The sequence below is a fragment of the Leptidea sinapis genome, chromosome 21, assembly GCF_905404315.1.
Source record: "Leptidea sinapis chromosome 21, ilLepSina1.1, whole genome shotgun sequence".
Taxonomy (NCBI): domain Eukaryota; kingdom Metazoa; phylum Arthropoda; class Insecta; order Lepidoptera; family Pieridae; genus Leptidea; species Leptidea sinapis.
In genome coordinates this window covers 13810362-13827579 of record NC_066285.1, presented here as the reverse complement: position 1 = coordinate 13827579, position 17218 = coordinate 13810362, and the positions used below count along the sequence as shown (strand labels likewise).

Sequence of the window (17218 nt, the reverse complement as noted above, 5' to 3'; positions counted from 1 at the left end):
AGCTCATGAATAAATTGATATGATAGTTTATTATTATTGTTGCTATATTTTGATAATTGTACAGTTCAAATATTCAAATTCAAATATTTTTATTCAAAACTAGCTGACCTGGCAAACATTGTTTTGCCATATATAAATTGTATTGATCTTTTGCTTGCTATTTGATAAGAGATGGCGCTAGTTGTATTCATTAGTAACAATCACACTTTTATATTTTGTATAATTACACTATACACTATAGTTTCATAAATTATAGCCTTTATGTTATTCTGGTGTGTAAGCTATATTATTGTAGTTTCATCAAAATCTATTCAGTAGATTTTGTGTTAAAGAAGTTCAAACATACATCCAGACATACAAACTTTCACATTTATAATATTAGTAGGATAGGATGTGACATCACTTATTGAAAATCAAAAAACCTACCACCCATTCAAAACGAATGCCTCAGACCTGAGAAGAATGGGCGCAACAAACTCAGTGGCCTTTTCTTCATCAAAAAAATATGTTTACAAAGTAAAATTATACAATTACTAATCTGTGGTATCATTAAGAAAGTCATTTATTTTACCAAAGAAGTCATAGAAGAGAGAAAACTTCTTTTGCTCAAAATGTTAGAAGCGAGAGAAGCAGGAAAATTTGCTATTATAAAATATAACAAACTTATCGTTAAAAACAATGTGGATAACAGACAACAAAACAGGAAAAGACAGCCATCTTCACTACTGAGAACGCCACCAAACAACAACCTCAATATAATCAAAAACATAACTCTGATCTCACAGACCGCCAAACAACTTAAAGCTAACAGATTCGACGTAATACCTTCAACAAGCACAACAAGGAGTAGTTCTCCAAAAAACTAACAACCACAAGAAACCGGATAAATAAGAATAAAACAACAACTTTAGAATTAAAAACAACAAAAATAAATACACATTTTGACAAGACAATAAGTAACTCAAACCTTAGTAAAAACAAACAACTACTTTTTCAACTCCCCAACCCGGCTGGTCCCCGTGGGGAGGTAGACCAAAACCCTCTAAGAACAAGGAAATTATATTATATAATTGAATAAATTCTATGAGGACTTAACAACATGCCTTAATAAAACATATAAAAATGTAATAATAATGGGAGATTTCAATGGCCAGATTGGTTCAAGATTTAGAGGCGAAGAAAATAGTCTGGGCCTGTACTGCAATGGAAAGAGAAATGATAATGGGGAAAGGCTAGTGAACTTTGCACTCCAAAATAACCTAAAAATAATGAATACTTACTATAAGAAAAAAAATAATAGAAAATGGGCATGGATTTCACCCTGTGGGAAAGTAAAGAACGAAATAGACTTTATATTAACCAAGGACCAGAAAACCTTTTAAGATGTTGAAACAATCAACCACATGAATTTCAATACCAATCATAGAATGGTATGTGGAGCAATTGGGACAAAGAAAAGTAGACCAACTATAACACATACTAACTTCCTGAAACAAGAGATACCAGCAGAAATAATGGAGTTAACAAAACAAAATCTACAAAAACTAAATAGAAATGTGTACAGGACAAATATGAGGCCTTACAAGATGAGCTCATCAGTCTGGGCAAAATACTTAGAGCAAATACACAGAAAAAAGACAAAATTGGAGAACAAGCAAGGAAACTTATGACATACAGAAAAAAGCTACTGGAAGATAGGAAAACTTATAAGAAAGAAATTGCGTCCATCAGCAAAGAAATAAACAAAAACATAAGAAAACACAGAAACATGATAAGAACTGACAGAATCAGATTTCATATAGAAAAAACAGGTGGAGTGAAAAAAGCCCTTCGAGAAATATGAGACTCATTGACCTGGATTCCAAAACTAAAAAATAACAACAATAAAGTTATAACAATAAGAAAAAATATAATTAATATTGCAACAGAGTTTTATCAACAGCTCTATAAAGATGACAATCCAATAAAATTCACCAAAGATGATGGAAATAAAACAGTACAAAATGTTCCGCCGTGTTATCCCAAAAAAATGAGAAGGCTCCAGGCCAGGATAGAATCACGAACGAATTATTAAAATCATCTCTAGAGGCCACATTAGAATCTGTAGTGGATATTTTCAATAATATATTAATATCTGAGGAGATACCAAAGCAATGGAAAACAACTACAATTACCCTACTACATAAAAAAAGAGACAAGGAGCAGATGAACAACTACAGACCTATAAGCCTTATGCCTAACTTATATAAAAGATTTTCAAAAATAATCTTAGCATGCATGACCAGAATATTTGAAGAAAAACAAGCCTATTGAGCAAGCGGGATTCCAAAGCAACTATTCAACCGTGGACCATATACATACACTAAAGCAGATTATTGAGAGAAGTATAATGAATTTAGAAAGATATATTATGTAGCATTTATTGACTTTAATAAAGCGTTTGATTCCTTAAAACACCACAGCATCTGGGAAGCCCTAAAAACCCAAGGTATAGAACAAAAATATATTAATATAATACAGCAAATATACAAAAACAGCAAAGCAAGAATAAAATTGGAATCCATTGGTGAAGAATTTGAGATACAGAAAGGCAGGGGGACCCTTTTTCACCAAAGCTATTTACAGCAGAATTAGAGCAGATCTTCAGAAATCTTAACTGGGAAAGAAAAGGTCTTATCATAAATGGAGAATATCTACATCATTTAAGATTTGCAGACGACATAGTACTATTGAGTGAGAATCCCACAGAGATACATGAAATGATTAATCAATTAGATGAGGAAAGCACAAAAGTTAGGTTGACAATGAATACATCTAAAACAAAAGTCATGACAAATGGACCAAAGACAAAAATTGAATTAAGAGGTACAAGCGTAGAGTATGTGGATGAATATGAATATCTAGGCCAGACAATATCCCCAACGGACCAAATGGATAAAGAGATCAATAAAAGGATTGGTAACTCTTGGAAACGCAACTGGTCATTGAAGGAGATCATGAAAAGTAAGGAGATTCCAGCATTAGAAAAAGGCAAGATTTTAAACACCTGCATAACACCATGTATGTCCTATGGATGCCAAACCTGGGCCCTTACAAGCAAAAATATGAGAAAACTGGAAGTATGCCAAAACACCATGCAGAGGAGCCTTTTGGACATAAAATTAAAGGACGGAGAAAGAATAATGGACATAAGAGAAAAAACAAAGGTGATCCCCATAACAAAAACTGTGAAAAAACTTAAGTGGAAATGGACGGGTCATATGATCAGAGGCCCAAACAAGTGGTCACAGAAACTCACCCATTGGTACCCAAGAGATGCTAAAAGAAAGAGAGGCAGACAGATACTAAGGTGGGAAGATGACATAAAGAAGGTTGCTGGACCAGTTTGGAGTAGAGAAGCACGGGAGAGAGAGCACTGGAAAGTCCTAGAGGAGGCCTATGTCAGTGGACAAGCTAGACACATTGTTAAAAAATAGAGGAAATAAAAAATACATGTTACTACATAACTAATGTCTAGAAATAAAGGCTATCTTTATCTTTAACCTTTACCACACAAACATTTTTTAACAATTCTTTTGAATAGTGTAATTTTTTAGTTTTGAGCATTTTCTGGGATCTTGTTATAAAAGCATATACATCACCCCACAAAAGACTTACCTACTCAACTTAGCTAAGTAGTAGGTATTGTATGCTTATGTCTGTTTCTGGTGTTAACATTATGGTTATAACAGTTTCTAGCAAATTCACTTATGTGCCTATGAACATACATTACATTATCAAGTTGCCTAGTATTAGTGCTAAAGGATGTCTATTATTAGTGATTTAGTTTTTTGGAGATATTTTCTATTAGTTCACATAACAAAGTGTAACATATACATTCCCACATCAGCACTCTCCGCCCCAAAATGTTCGCCTAAGTTCGGCATGCCTTCGGCTCTCGCGCAGCGTTCTCCCCGTGCCGTCTGTCATACATCATTTTAACTTGAAAGAAAGGGACATAACAGTTTAATTCCTAAGAGATTTTATAAGGATATAGCATAATTATGAATAGCATAAGATATATACCTAATATATATCAAGCAATTAAATTCTAAATATGTAATACATAATACACAAACCCAACACTGTAACTGATGTAGTTCCATCACCCACTTCCTCATCCTGTACTTTAGACATATCCACCAATATTTTGGCAGCTGGGTTATCAACACCTATGGATTTTAAAATAGTAGCACCATCATTTGTAACCTCAACCTGTAATACAATATAACAAATCATATTATGTTAAATAAGACTTGTATTAAAACAAACTGACCGATTTCATTAATCAGACACACCTGTCCAGAATTTCGGCCACATGAGACTAATATTTTATCCATTCCTTTAGGACCAAGTGTGCTCTTAACTAAGTCTCCAATTGCAATAGCACCGATGAAACTAGACATTCGGGCAACTTCAGCTTTTTCTTCTTCAGCATCATTTTTTAATATTCTGATAGGGTTTAATGAAACCTAGAACAGTTTATGCCATAAAACGAGAGTTTCATAAACATGTGCGCTTCACATACGAACATTTTTGAAGCAACCATACTTCAAAAAACCAAATCTGATACATAATATTAATTCTTACTAAATATACTTCTTTTACGACAACTTACCATTTTTTTAGTTTTTTAAGTAATTAAACTTCAAGCAAATATTAAAAATGCATAAGCTAATGCTGAAAATAGTATACGACTGTCGAGACTCGGGCCGGATAGTGGATTTTATGCAGTAAGTAAGCACGGTTTGCACGGGATAGTATTTTATATTTTTTTTGACAGTAGAATTGTCAGATGTAACAGGGGTGATACCATAGACAAGAATACAGATTATAATATTAGTGCACGAACAATGGCGAACCTCCATACAAATTTTTGTTAATTTCATTTTAAGCGTATTAGTATGAAAAATATGTATTAATATAGAGCAAAGAGTATAATAATATATAGGGAATATATATAATATGAGATATATATATATAATATGACATAGAGCTTGTATTGCTGAGTTGATTGACGCTAAGAATAAGACTGTAGCAAGTCTAGAAATAAATATATTCCAGTTTGAAGTTTTTGAGGTTTTAGATACTGAGATTTTGGAGATTAAATAAAACAACTGCTTGAGTAGTATGAAGACTGTGAGGAATATGTGGAAGATGATGATATATTTTACTTCAGTTACATGATATATATACAAAATCCTTAAAACTAGTTAACCAATTACAATTGTTACTTAAAAAATATTTACAAGTTTAGAAAATACACACCAATACAAAAGCTTACATTTTGACCAATAGTTAAATGTTTCATTCAATAAGAATTGAGAATAATATTATGTGTTCTATCTCGCTCTAAAACTAATGCTATCGCAGTAAACCGGCCAGCGAGCGCGCGCTGTGTAAACTTGCGTCGAACCTCGATCATCCGATATCAATGAGCATTTAGCACCCACTCTGTCGCTCATTGATTAAAATTGAATGAATAGTGATCGACGCCGCGACGCTTCAGTCGAGTACGCTCGGCTGTGCTGTGAGGTTGTGTAACGCGGAGCATATGACTGATCACGTGAGTATATCTGCGGTCTTCGAGAGAACGTGACGATGCTTGTACTTCGATGAGGTGACTACTGGTGATCTGCAAGATTCTATGTCTTGATGTACAGCATTATGAAATGGTTCTTATAAGAGCAAATATTACGGTATATAAAATGTTCTTTTCAGAACGAATCTTTCGGCATACGCTTATTACAGTTAATATGCACGATTTATAATTCTACGATCTATAATGCTACGAAGGTATTACGTTACAAGTTAGATATTAGACATTTGTATTAATTGATATTATTGGTTGTAGGTACAGCTACAAGGTTATGCCTGACCAAATAGCATCATATGAAATAAAACAAAGTATACACAGTATTTTACATGTATAATAATCTATAGAGTTTTGGAAGCCACCAGGCGATTTGTACTTGAGGTGAGTTAATACTTACCTGTTGCCATTTCCATTAAATCTTTTAAAGCTTACTTTTAGGAAATCATGAGGGTATTATAATTAAATGGGGGCTCAGATATTGAACGGAAGCTTGACAGTTGACTACGATTATAAAGCCATTTTATACACTAGTAGAAGAGATCAGTGTGTGCATGTGTAAAAATAAGTGTTGTGAGACGCACAACGGGCACAGATTTTTAAGTCTTTAATAAAAACAAGAATGGTACCAGCACTTGTGATAGTCAATGAAGGTTCTAAGATTATTCGAGCCAATGAAGCGTTGATTCGCAAACCCTAAGCGGAAGATGTTTTAACAAGAATCGGCAAAAAACAAGCTACTCTTCCTTTAATTCTCTCTTATGTATAAAGTTTACTACCTATAGTGGGGTAAAAAAAACATCTTGTTACTATTATATTTTTTTATTCTTCATCTTCTCTTATCACAATATCATCAAGAATGCAATGGTATGGTACCCATTAATTTCGGTAGTTAGCGATTTACTAAATTTTAAGTTGGTTTTTTATTATTCAATGATTTGAATAAAAGAACAAGAAATAGACACGTTTATGATGCTATATGATATCGCGTTTTTTGTGTTTCAATCTCACATTTTATTTCTGCTGAACTTAAAAGATAAAAGTGGGATAATGAATTTAATTTTAAAATTTGTTCAATTCATATTTTCTCAGATTAATTTGTAAAACTAAACATAATCTATAAATGCAGAAAATAGAATTTCATTGGAATTACCATAAGTATCAAATGTTTTTTCTGTTATTAAATATCTCAATGAGAATCATGATAATCATATCAATGTTAAGGTTATGTTTTATGGTTACATTAAATAAAAAATAACATATTCATTAAACTCACTTCAAAATTGTTACCTTGTATAATATACCACATCAATATAAGCAAGTTGATGCAAATACTTTATCTCTTCTTATTGATTTTATTTTTTTTTATGGAAAAGATGACAAATGAATGTACTACTGTTAAGTGATCACCGTCACCCACATTCTCCTGCAGTACCAGAGGAATCACAAGAGTGTTGCCAACCATTTAAAAAAGTGTACCATGGTACCACAAAGGTAGCCATGTCGCATCGCGCATCACAAGGAAGCTCATTCCACAGCTTAGCCGTACGTGGAAGAGCGTTCCTTGAAAACCGCTCTGTGGAGGAACGCCACAGAGATGTGGGGCGTTCTGGATAAGTGGTGGGTATGATATTCTAATTTGTAGCGAATAAGGAGGAATTCGGCGGCAGTAATCAAGTCAAACAGCTCTTCGAACTACTCCCCGTGATAAATGTGGTAGAAGAGTCACAACAAAGAAGAATGAACACACGTCCCTATGCAACGCCAAGATATCTAGCCGTTTACAGAGCACTGGGTCCCCGACAATTCAAGCAGCTCTGCGTTGCACGAGGTCAAATGGTTACTGTTTGCACCACTTTGCTATAGTTGAGACTCTTGCAACTAGAAAAAATACTTTATCTAGTGCACTTTTCGAAGTAGGTAATTATAAATCACAAAATGTGATTATTTTTAATATGTTTCAGAATTATTACAAATTTCTCTACACAAGACAACTGCTGACCCGGAAAATATCCCGCTCATTATATGAATTATCATATTGTAATGAAATATCATTGACTGAATTAATTGTTTTGCGAGTTTATAGGTATTTGTAAGTCAAAAGAATATAGGTTGCGAATAAGTAATTATCAACATAATTACATATTCTTAAACCTTCTCCGAAACATGCTGCATCATAAGGTACAAGTATTATTCCAATCGGTTCAGTAGTTTTCCATACATTTTGTAGGTAATGGTTAGCCATACATTTATGAGTACAACATAGATTGTTGATATATGCTCTGACGTCACAGAAACCCCGCGCAAAATGGCGCGTTTGAATAGCCGAAATATATTGCACGAACATAATATTTATTTTTTAATTGAATAATTATGTTTTTATCAATAATTAGTTTGTATGATAACTTTTAGTAAATAATGTAATTAAAGTTGTTTTAAGAATTATGCATATACCCTATTATTGTTATTTCTACAATTTCAAAAGAGACTTGCGAAGAGCGGAAAAATAAATAGAACACTTGCGTCATGTTGCAATGCAGCACCGAACGTAAGCACTTTGACCAAGTCCACAAACAAATTGTCCTCGAGGTAGATTTCTGTTGAGATAAGCGTCTAAAAAACATCTCTTATTCTTATTAACTCAACCATTTACGAAGTAGCGATATTTTTTTTTTGAAATTCGTTATTGTCATTACCGCGATGATTCCAAAAATAACAATAATCGTTACTAGAATTAGATTAATTAATTAGAATGTATAAAAATATAGCAATTATTTTCATATGTTTTAGTGCATATTATATCTATTGTTTTGGAATAGTATTTTTGAAGTCGGTTGTTTTTTATTTAGATTTTTTGTGAATTTGAACTACACTAACCAATCATTTGCAGTGCAACAATGAACGTAAGTATCATATTTGACTACGACAATTACTTGACCATAACGACGTTACGATCAAAGAGAATTTAAACACTACTTATAGGTGATCTAAATATCCGGATAGCAGAAAAAGATTTGGCCTACAGTGGAGTCATTTTAATAGGTAACATTTGACGTCTGTCAGTTTTATCTTCATAGTCCTCACTATCTGCTCAACATCGATTAAAGTACATGAATCGATACGGACTTGAAACATATGTGCATTTAAAAAATCATCAGGCGAATCCCTGTGCCATTATTATTATTTCTTTTTTAAATTTAAGCAGCAAAATAAGACAAGTACATAATTTAAAAAAAATGCATTTATTCAGATGAACTTTCATAACTGTTATTAGTATCGATATCTTCATCACTGCTGTCAGCACTCAGAGATATTATTAATTCATTTTCAATAATATTGTCTATTCTCACATCTCGTTCAAAATCTTGTAAAAAGTTGGCCCTCCACAGACTGTATGTGTTCGCGTACCGCCAGATTCCAAACGTGTCGCTCTGTGTCTTAGAGCAACAATATAAAGCCGCAGCAATAAAATTAAAAGCGCGCATTTAATTGAACATTTCATATGAAGTTGTCTTTGATCAAATACACATAGGAGTGCGAAAGAAAGAGATGACATGCGGCAATCAACTTAAATTCAAATCCATATTATATAGCCGTTTTTTATTCCAGTAAGGTAGTGCTTGCCACTATAATATCGATACATAAAAAGTGTTAATATTATAAGAAAGAGTGAAGAAACATGCTGTTGGGTAAAATTAACGTAGCTCTTGATCTTGATATTTAAGATTGAATGTATGTATATAAGATTTAATATTAAAGACTTGGGTATTGGGTATATGTATTATTGAGCCCAGTACATAATATTACACATTTTACATTTAAACTATAATCTAAAAAACTGCTTAACAATTACTTTAAACTAAACATATCCAAGAAGGAATATTGCTAAAGAGAAGATTTTGACTACTCGCCGCCGGATAATACTGAAGATATATGACAAAAAAAATTGCTTTCGTATTCATAAAACGTTTATTATTATTAAAATAAATATTTTTTTTCGAGTAGTGATTTGAGTCATTAGCAGGCGGAGCACACAAATCTTTTGACGCTGATGGTTGATCTGCAGCTTTCTTTGTGAGTCTATTATTTTATTTCTAGCTAAGGTTGAAGATTCCTGCAATTAAACAACAGATAATATGTACGATAATATTTTGAGTGTATAAATTTATGTAATACTAAAGATTTTTATTTATGACAGTTGAACCAGAAGATTACAAATAAAATATAAATATCTGTTCATTTATTCTGGGTAATCTGAGGAACAATGAGCCAATTTTGATGAGACCGGTGAAAAAATAACTAAACTGTAATAACGCAAAAATACAAAAAATTAGAAATAGACAGTAATGATAGGTGGCGCTTATTTTCAACACGGTTACAAGAGTTATTTATATGTTGCTTATTTGGTATTATATGCTTTTAAAATAAGGTACGAAACGAGCAGGACGCACAGCTGATGGTAATGGATACGCCCCGATTACGATACGCGATTGAAAAACCCCAAAGATTCTGAGCGGCACTACAACTGCGCTCGTCACCTTGAGACATAAGATGTTAGGTCTCATTTGCCCAGTAATTTCACAAGCTACAGTGCCCTTCAGATCGAAACACAGTAATGCTAACACATTACTGCTTCACGGCAGAAATAGGCACCGTTGTGGTATCCATAATCTAGCCGGCATCCTGTGCAAAGGAGCCTCCCACTTGTTCGCTGCTCAGGAAATCACTTAGAAAACAGTGGTTTCGTAAGTATTGAACGTATAAGAATAAACTATTTTTATACAAAGCTTATCCATTAATTAATTTAGAAATTGTTAAAAATATTAAAACATTCGAATAACACAAAACTACTAGTTTTTAATGCCTTGTTTAGATTTTGGTTACTAATTGTAAATAAAGTATCGATAAACTAGAATTGTGAGGTATACCATGAGGTATTTTCGCCTTTATTATTTTCACCACATTATTCAAGTGTTTTTTAATTTGTTATTCAGTTTAACGCGAGTGGAATGTGTGTCCGATGTCAGGAGTGTCCAAGCGAGTGCTTTACGCAGCCCGCGATTGTTTCAAGTTCTTGTTGAAAAAGTTAAAGTTGTATTTATTAATTTAACTTTCTTAAAGTTCAAGTGAAATTTTTGCAATCAATTTTCATTTCTTCGCTAATAATTATGTTATTGTTAAGAGCTTGTTTACGAGAAGAGAAGTAGCAGCCAATTCGCCGCCGTGAGCTATGTTGTCGCTCCTCGGGGTACGTACGGGTAAAGTACGTAGTCTAAACAGACTTTTCTTTTTTCTAATTCAATTTTGATAATTAGTTTCTTTGAAAATTTCTTTTTTATAATTTAGGGATTTTGATTTAATTATTAATTTTACTATACTTCTGTGGACCAGTATGACTTGTATTTTCATTTATTGCATATAAGCTGTTTCCATACTCTATGACTACTTTTTCAAATATGGAAAGCATAACCATGAGCGTTTCATAAAGTATATAAAAAAACAGTATTTTATAACACATTAATAAAAAAACTGTTCAAAACAATAACCTGTGAAGTGACAAATTCCCGTCTTCATCGGATTTCTCACTGCTACGACTTTTACAGCCAGCGACGCAAGCCATGTATTTTCGATTAAATGCCTTTTTTGAAACGAACAATACAAACAAAAAGACACTTTTATTGCTGCAACAGTACTTTAAATCACATACGTAAAGGTCACCAGACTGATGTTACTGTTACTTTTATTGTTTTGCATTTCAAGACAGACACAGCCTAATATGATGCTTACGCATCATCATGAGTTACAGTGCGTTCACAGTTATTTTTCCTCTAGCTGTTAGGGTAGCTAACCTGAGCGTGATGTTGCCATATTTAGCTTCTATGTCTCTTATACAACTTGTTAAATTTTACGGTAATGCTGATAATATTTTTTTATAAAAAATAATGATTTAGAATGAATGATATGGTATGAACGTATAGTTTGTAATAAGATCTTTTGTTAATAATTATAATACATAATATTTGATATATAAGTGTTAATTTTCAATTATAATTACATCAGTTTGATATATTTATTATGAAATATAAATATTTTTTCAATAATAATTAAAATATTTATTTTGAATTAGCATGATCCATGCGGATTGCCGATGATGAATAATCACAATCAGATGAATCATCGTAACTGTTTTCAGATTCTGTATCAGACTCAGCATTCAATTCTATTATGAATCTGTCCATAGCAGTATCCATTATAATGTGAAAAAAATATTTAAAGCCTAAAAATTAGGGTCAACTAACTTCTGTTAATATGTATTCTGTTATAATTTCAGATTCAGGACCCACGCCTACGACTTTACTGCAACATCTGAAGAAAGACTGTCTAAATAGAAACTACATCGCAAAACAAAACCATTAATAAAATATTAATTGTTTTTTTTCTACATTTTAGTATCTTGAATAACTAAAACGTATCCCTTAGTTTAAACTAGTAAGACTTTGCTTAGGTCCATATTAAAATTTATAAAAGAGAACCTTAAAATTAGACATTATTATATTAATTTAGACATTATTATATATATATATATATATATATTATTAGTTAATTATCAATTAAATTTTGGATTGATTCCAACCCTATATATTTATTATATTGGCAGCTCTAATATTACGGCATTAGTTGATTATGTTGGTATCAATATTTCGTACAATACAATACAAACGACATTTCTCATTATTTTGTATGGCACTCCCGTCTCTTGAACGTAGTGCTTAAATTCTCTTGGGTTCTGTGAGTGTGGGTTTACGTCATATTTCTAATCGTCTATAAAGTTTTTAAGATTCTAAATTTCTATTTTGAAGAAGTTAAAACGCCATTTTTGCCTACGTTTTAAATATTGCTTTAGGAAGACACTAGAGTTCAAATCCTACAATTTTCAACAAATAATTGTGTTTAAATTTGAGCTACTCGTCCATTAACAAGACATCGTAGAAATAACAATTATTATCAACAATGGAAAATCAGGGTGGCACATCTGGACCTAGGGTAAGCGACAAGAAGCTTGCTCAAACCCAAGCTAAAGTTGATGAAGTGGTTGGTATAATGCGAGTGAATGTTGAGAAAGTATTAGAGAGAGATCAGAAACTGTCGGAATTAGACAATCGTGCTGACGCTCTACAACACGGGGCAGCTCAATTTGAGCAACAGGCTGGTAAACTTAAACGAAAATACTGGTGGCAAAACTTAAAGATGATGATAATCATAGGCGCGGTTGGAGCTATTTTGCTTATAATCATAATAGTGTGGGCTACTGGAGGCAGTGGAAACTCCAGTAACAGTGCTCCTGCTGTCACACCAGCACCTGATGCATCTGGATGAAGAATGGGCCAACACTTGTACCTTGCTTTAAAGTTATTTAATTTAACTGATGTTTCTAAAATATCTTGACTGACAGAAAACAACTATTTTATAATAATTTACTCTTTGTGGTTCTTACTCTACAAAACCTGCACAAATAATGTACTAGCATACATTTCTAAAGTTTTAAATATTTTGATATATAATATACATGTCTTAAAAGGCAACCAGTGTTAAATTGTTATATTAAAACAAAATATATTATGGAATGTTATAGTATGCAATATTTAAGTATTTTGATATTGCTGTAGTCTACTTGTTATAGTTTTAAGGCAAATGGATGTTACATCATAGTTGTGATGTTTGATGGATTACAAGTTGTCTTCTGTTATAAATTAAATTGTTTTGTAATAACTTATCAACAATGCTATTATGTTTTATGTAAGAGATTAATTGTTTCATTTTCTTTTACCTTTAGTATTTTGTCATTTAGGTGTAAAGATGAAAATATTATTGCTTTGTGTGTTAACCATTGATATAACAATGGTTATAGTATATACCATCCATGTTGGAAGCCACAACAAAATACTATTCTGTTAGTCAATAATTTCAAACAAACATTCATCACTAAAATCTGAACTGAAAAGTATTTTGTCAGGCACAAGTATTAATATATAAATACAACATAAGTTATTATTTCTATATACTTTAAACATATTTTTTCTTTTGTGTTTCTTATAATAAATGGGACCAGTTTATGTATAAGACCAATGCGCACCAATTAACTATTGGATCATGGATGTTCATCATATTGTATGGAGAAAACATTGTATTATAATGAAGAAATCTTTGTCTGTTTATATATTGTAAAAAAATAAATATTATATTATCAGAGCACTATTTATTTGTACCATTTTACTCAAGCACTCTTCTTTCAATTGATTAACTGTGACATATTCATTATTGTGTATTATCATTTGTCACTGGTTTGTAGACTGTGTGACTTTGAGACTCATAATAATTACTGTACATTTTTTCTTGTAGCCTATTGTAAATCTACAATAAGGTTATGAACAATATTTGATAACTAATTATGACACTAATCACAACCATCATGTTCACGAAGCATTCTTACACAAACAATGAATTCAAGTTTTAAAGGTTGATGGGTCCAATATATGAGATCTTATATTTATACAGTTTATTCTTTATTATTTTTGATGAAGTATTCGATATTTAAATCGCTTTTAACTTGGAACACGATTCATATTTTGTTGCTAGTGTCAATATTAAAATTTGAAGACAGACAGATATTTTGATTCCTTTTGACAGTGTTTTAAAAAAAAAGATTAAGGCTGCCACATTGTTTGTACCTTCCTCCAATAAAGGCATAAAAGGCAATTATTTTCTCAAAATTGTTTCCTTAAGAATTCTTTTTGATGTCATTTCCAATATTTTATTTATTTTATTTTATTTTATTTGGGAAACTTACAGCCATGTTTACAAATTTTACACAACAAATAGATTAACAAATGCTAATTACAAGCTTCCACATATGTTTTTAAATTGCTTAAGCTCAGATTAATATATAACACAAACAATACTGTAACACAAAATAGGTTCTAATTTAGGAGATTAAGTGCTTTTTTTTATGTTAGACTTACATTGACACTGTCTTTGGTAAGCACATTCTTAGCCACACGAGGACTACAAGTAAAAAGGTCAAAACGGTCATCATGGTTAAGCTTGTTGAACTGCCGCATGCAACAAGGAAAAAAGCTATTTTTCCGGTAGTTAGTGTGGCTGGAATCGATGCTAAACAAAGCCGGTTTCCTAAGACTACAAGTAGGAACATTAAGATTAATTTTGCTAAGAAGCTCCGGACTATCTATGTTATTTTAGGCTAATTTCAGTAAAAACGTGATGTCAGACATGTTTCGCCTCTGCTATAATGGAAGTAGATGGAACATCAGGCTTCGCTGTGGATATTCAGACATTGGTATATTAAATTTATATGACAGGTAACGTGTGAATTTCCTTTGGATTCTCTCGATGTTGTCTGAGTATATTTTATAACAGGGATTCCAAATTTGAGACCCGTACTCTAGATGACTACGTACGTAGGCGCAATAGATAATTTTTATAGTTTTCATTCTTTTAAAATTCTGTGAAGCACGAATAATAAATCCAAGAGCCTGATAGGCTCTATTTACTACAGCATTAACATGGTCATCGTACATTAATTTATTGTCATGAATTACACCTAGATCTTTAATATTTTTTATAACAGCTAAATTATGATTTTTAATCTTATAGTTATATTCAAAAACGTTTCGTTTACGTGAAAACTTTATAAAAAAGCATTTAGAGACATTCAAATCTAACTTGTTGAGGGTGCAATAGTTAGTCCAGCCTGTTTAAGTCATCTTGGAGAAGTAAAGCATCACTAAGATTGTTAACAGTCTTGAAAATTTTCATGTCGTCAGCAAATAATAAAAACTCTGAATTCGAAAAGCATGAGCTGATATCGTTAATAAATATACTAGATACTACTACTAATACTATGTATTACCTAGGATATTAAATACATTACCTGATGATCTTATAGATATATATCTACAAAAGAAAAATTTCAAAGTAAAGCTAAAAAAATACTATCTAGAAGCTAATAAAGTTATATTTTAATATATTATATTACTATATTTTAATATTACTACTATATCTTATATCTTTAAACGAGCAATTCTTGTATATATATATATATAATTTGAATCTCGGAAACGGCTCCAATTTTAATGAAATTTAGTATACCGGAAGTTTCGGGGGCGAGAAATCGATCTAGCAAGGTTTCAATTAAAAAATAATGTTTTATCCGTGTTTTAATGAGAAACTGCTACAATAATATTAGAATACAATGGTAAATTTCGCCACTATATACCAGACTATAATAGCTGGGCGAACCGGAAAGTAGAAGACCCCGGTTCGAGAATCAAGATATTCTATTAGTTTGTTTTTTGTTAAAATTTTGTACTTTCTTAAAAAGCCGAGCAAAGCTCGGTCGTCCAGGTACTGTTATATTAAGTCTTAATTAAAATAATTATTGTAATGTGAACTTACCGCTCGCACAAAAACCTTAGAGGTTTTTGCGAATATATCTTTATTAGATAATTTTGTTCATTGAATAAATAAAAAAATACTTCCGCTTCGGAAACAAATGGCGCTCTGAGAGAGAAGAAGCGGCATAAGAAACTCTCCCAGCATTCTTTTTTTGCGCTCTTTTCAATAAAAATATACAATTTTGTACAGTCGTTTCTATCGCTATAAAATAATCATAATCTAGTCCCAGGCTGTGGAGTAATAGGACTTACGACAGAGCCATTTTTGAAGCCTGAACAGTGCCTGGGACTTTATTATAAAAGTGTATACATTAACCCTTAAAGCTATTATGTATCTTATGAAGCCTACTAGAATTAGTTACAAGCAGTCCCTTATTTCTAGTGTTATAATAATGAATATCACTATTAAGAGCAAAAAGGTGGGGATTTTTGTGAATGTAAGTACCTATATTAAATTTTCATTAATGTACTGACAATGAACAGTCTTAATATGTATTTCTTTAAATTTTTCTTTAAGAGACTGTCTATAACCAAGCTGATATATAGTACGAAGAGCTGTCTTTTGCTAATAATGTATTCTTTTCTCTAATTAATGTGAACACCATTATTATGATCTTCTATTGAATAGGTATGGAGCCAGAAAACGGCTCCAAACAATCCCACGGATAGGCATCCGTGCTAGCTAGCTAAAGCTAGGCAGCTTAACTGATATGAATGATTAGGACTCTTATTTAACAGTTCCACGTATTATCTCCAAGCATAACAAAATCATAAAGGTAAAAAAAAAACAATTAAAATAACTAACAATCAAACTGCTACACACTCGATCTGGTAGATTAATAAGAAAAATTAAAAAAAAACACCGACTTCAAAATCACTATTCCAAAACAATTGATATAATATGCACTAAAAAGTATAAAAATAATTGCGTATTTTTATACAATCTAATTAATTAATCTCATTCTAGTTACGATTATTGTTATTTTGGGAATCGGTGTCCTTCCGCCGCGACCCGCTCTCGCCTCCTCACGACTCAAGCACATCTCACCTATAACTATTTATGTAGTTACAAACGTATCTTGGATGACACCGACTACGAATACGCAATTATTTA

General features: G+C 31.9%; 2 protein-coding genes and 1 long non-coding RNA gene across 3 annotated transcripts in view; 1 reads left to right on the top strand and 2 right to left on the bottom strand.

Moving 5' to 3' along the window:
* The window catches only part of LOC126970559 (T-complex protein 1 subunit beta), a 31145-nt gene extending 26321 nt beyond the window's left edge, over nucleotides 1-4824 (bottom strand). Inside the window, exons 1-3 of the mRNA XM_050816530.1 lie at nucleotides 4658-4824; nucleotides 4338-4511; nucleotides 4119-4254 (exon numbers count right to left, since the gene is read on the bottom strand). Coding sequence (XP_050672487.1) covers nucleotides 4119-4254; nucleotides 4338-4511; nucleotides 4658-4660 — 313 coding nt within the window. The 5' untranslated portion in view covers nucleotides 4661-4824. The remainder of the gene's footprint in view (nucleotides 1-4118; nucleotides 4255-4337; nucleotides 4512-4657) is intronic.
* Nucleotides 4825-9582: 4758 nt separating this feature from the next.
* On the bottom strand, nucleotides 9583-11458 carry LOC126970573 (uncharacterized). Its single transcript, XR_007730665.1, has 2 exons — nucleotides 11179-11458; nucleotides 9583-9746 (listed from the first exon to the last, which is right to left on the bottom strand). It is a non-coding gene; the product is annotated as an uncharacterized LOC126970573 (long non-coding RNA).
* A 938-nt stretch (nucleotides 11459-12396) lies between these two features.
* On the top strand, nucleotides 12397-13882 carry LOC126970572 (synaptobrevin-1-like). The gene has a single exon (XM_050816550.1). It carries the CDS (start codon nucleotides 12644-12646, stop codon nucleotides 13007-13009), a length of 366 nt encoding a protein of 121 aa, XP_050672507.1. The 5' UTR covers nucleotides 12397-12643; the 3' UTR covers nucleotides 13010-13882.
* The last annotated feature ends 3336 nt before the right edge of the window (nucleotides 13883-17218 follow it).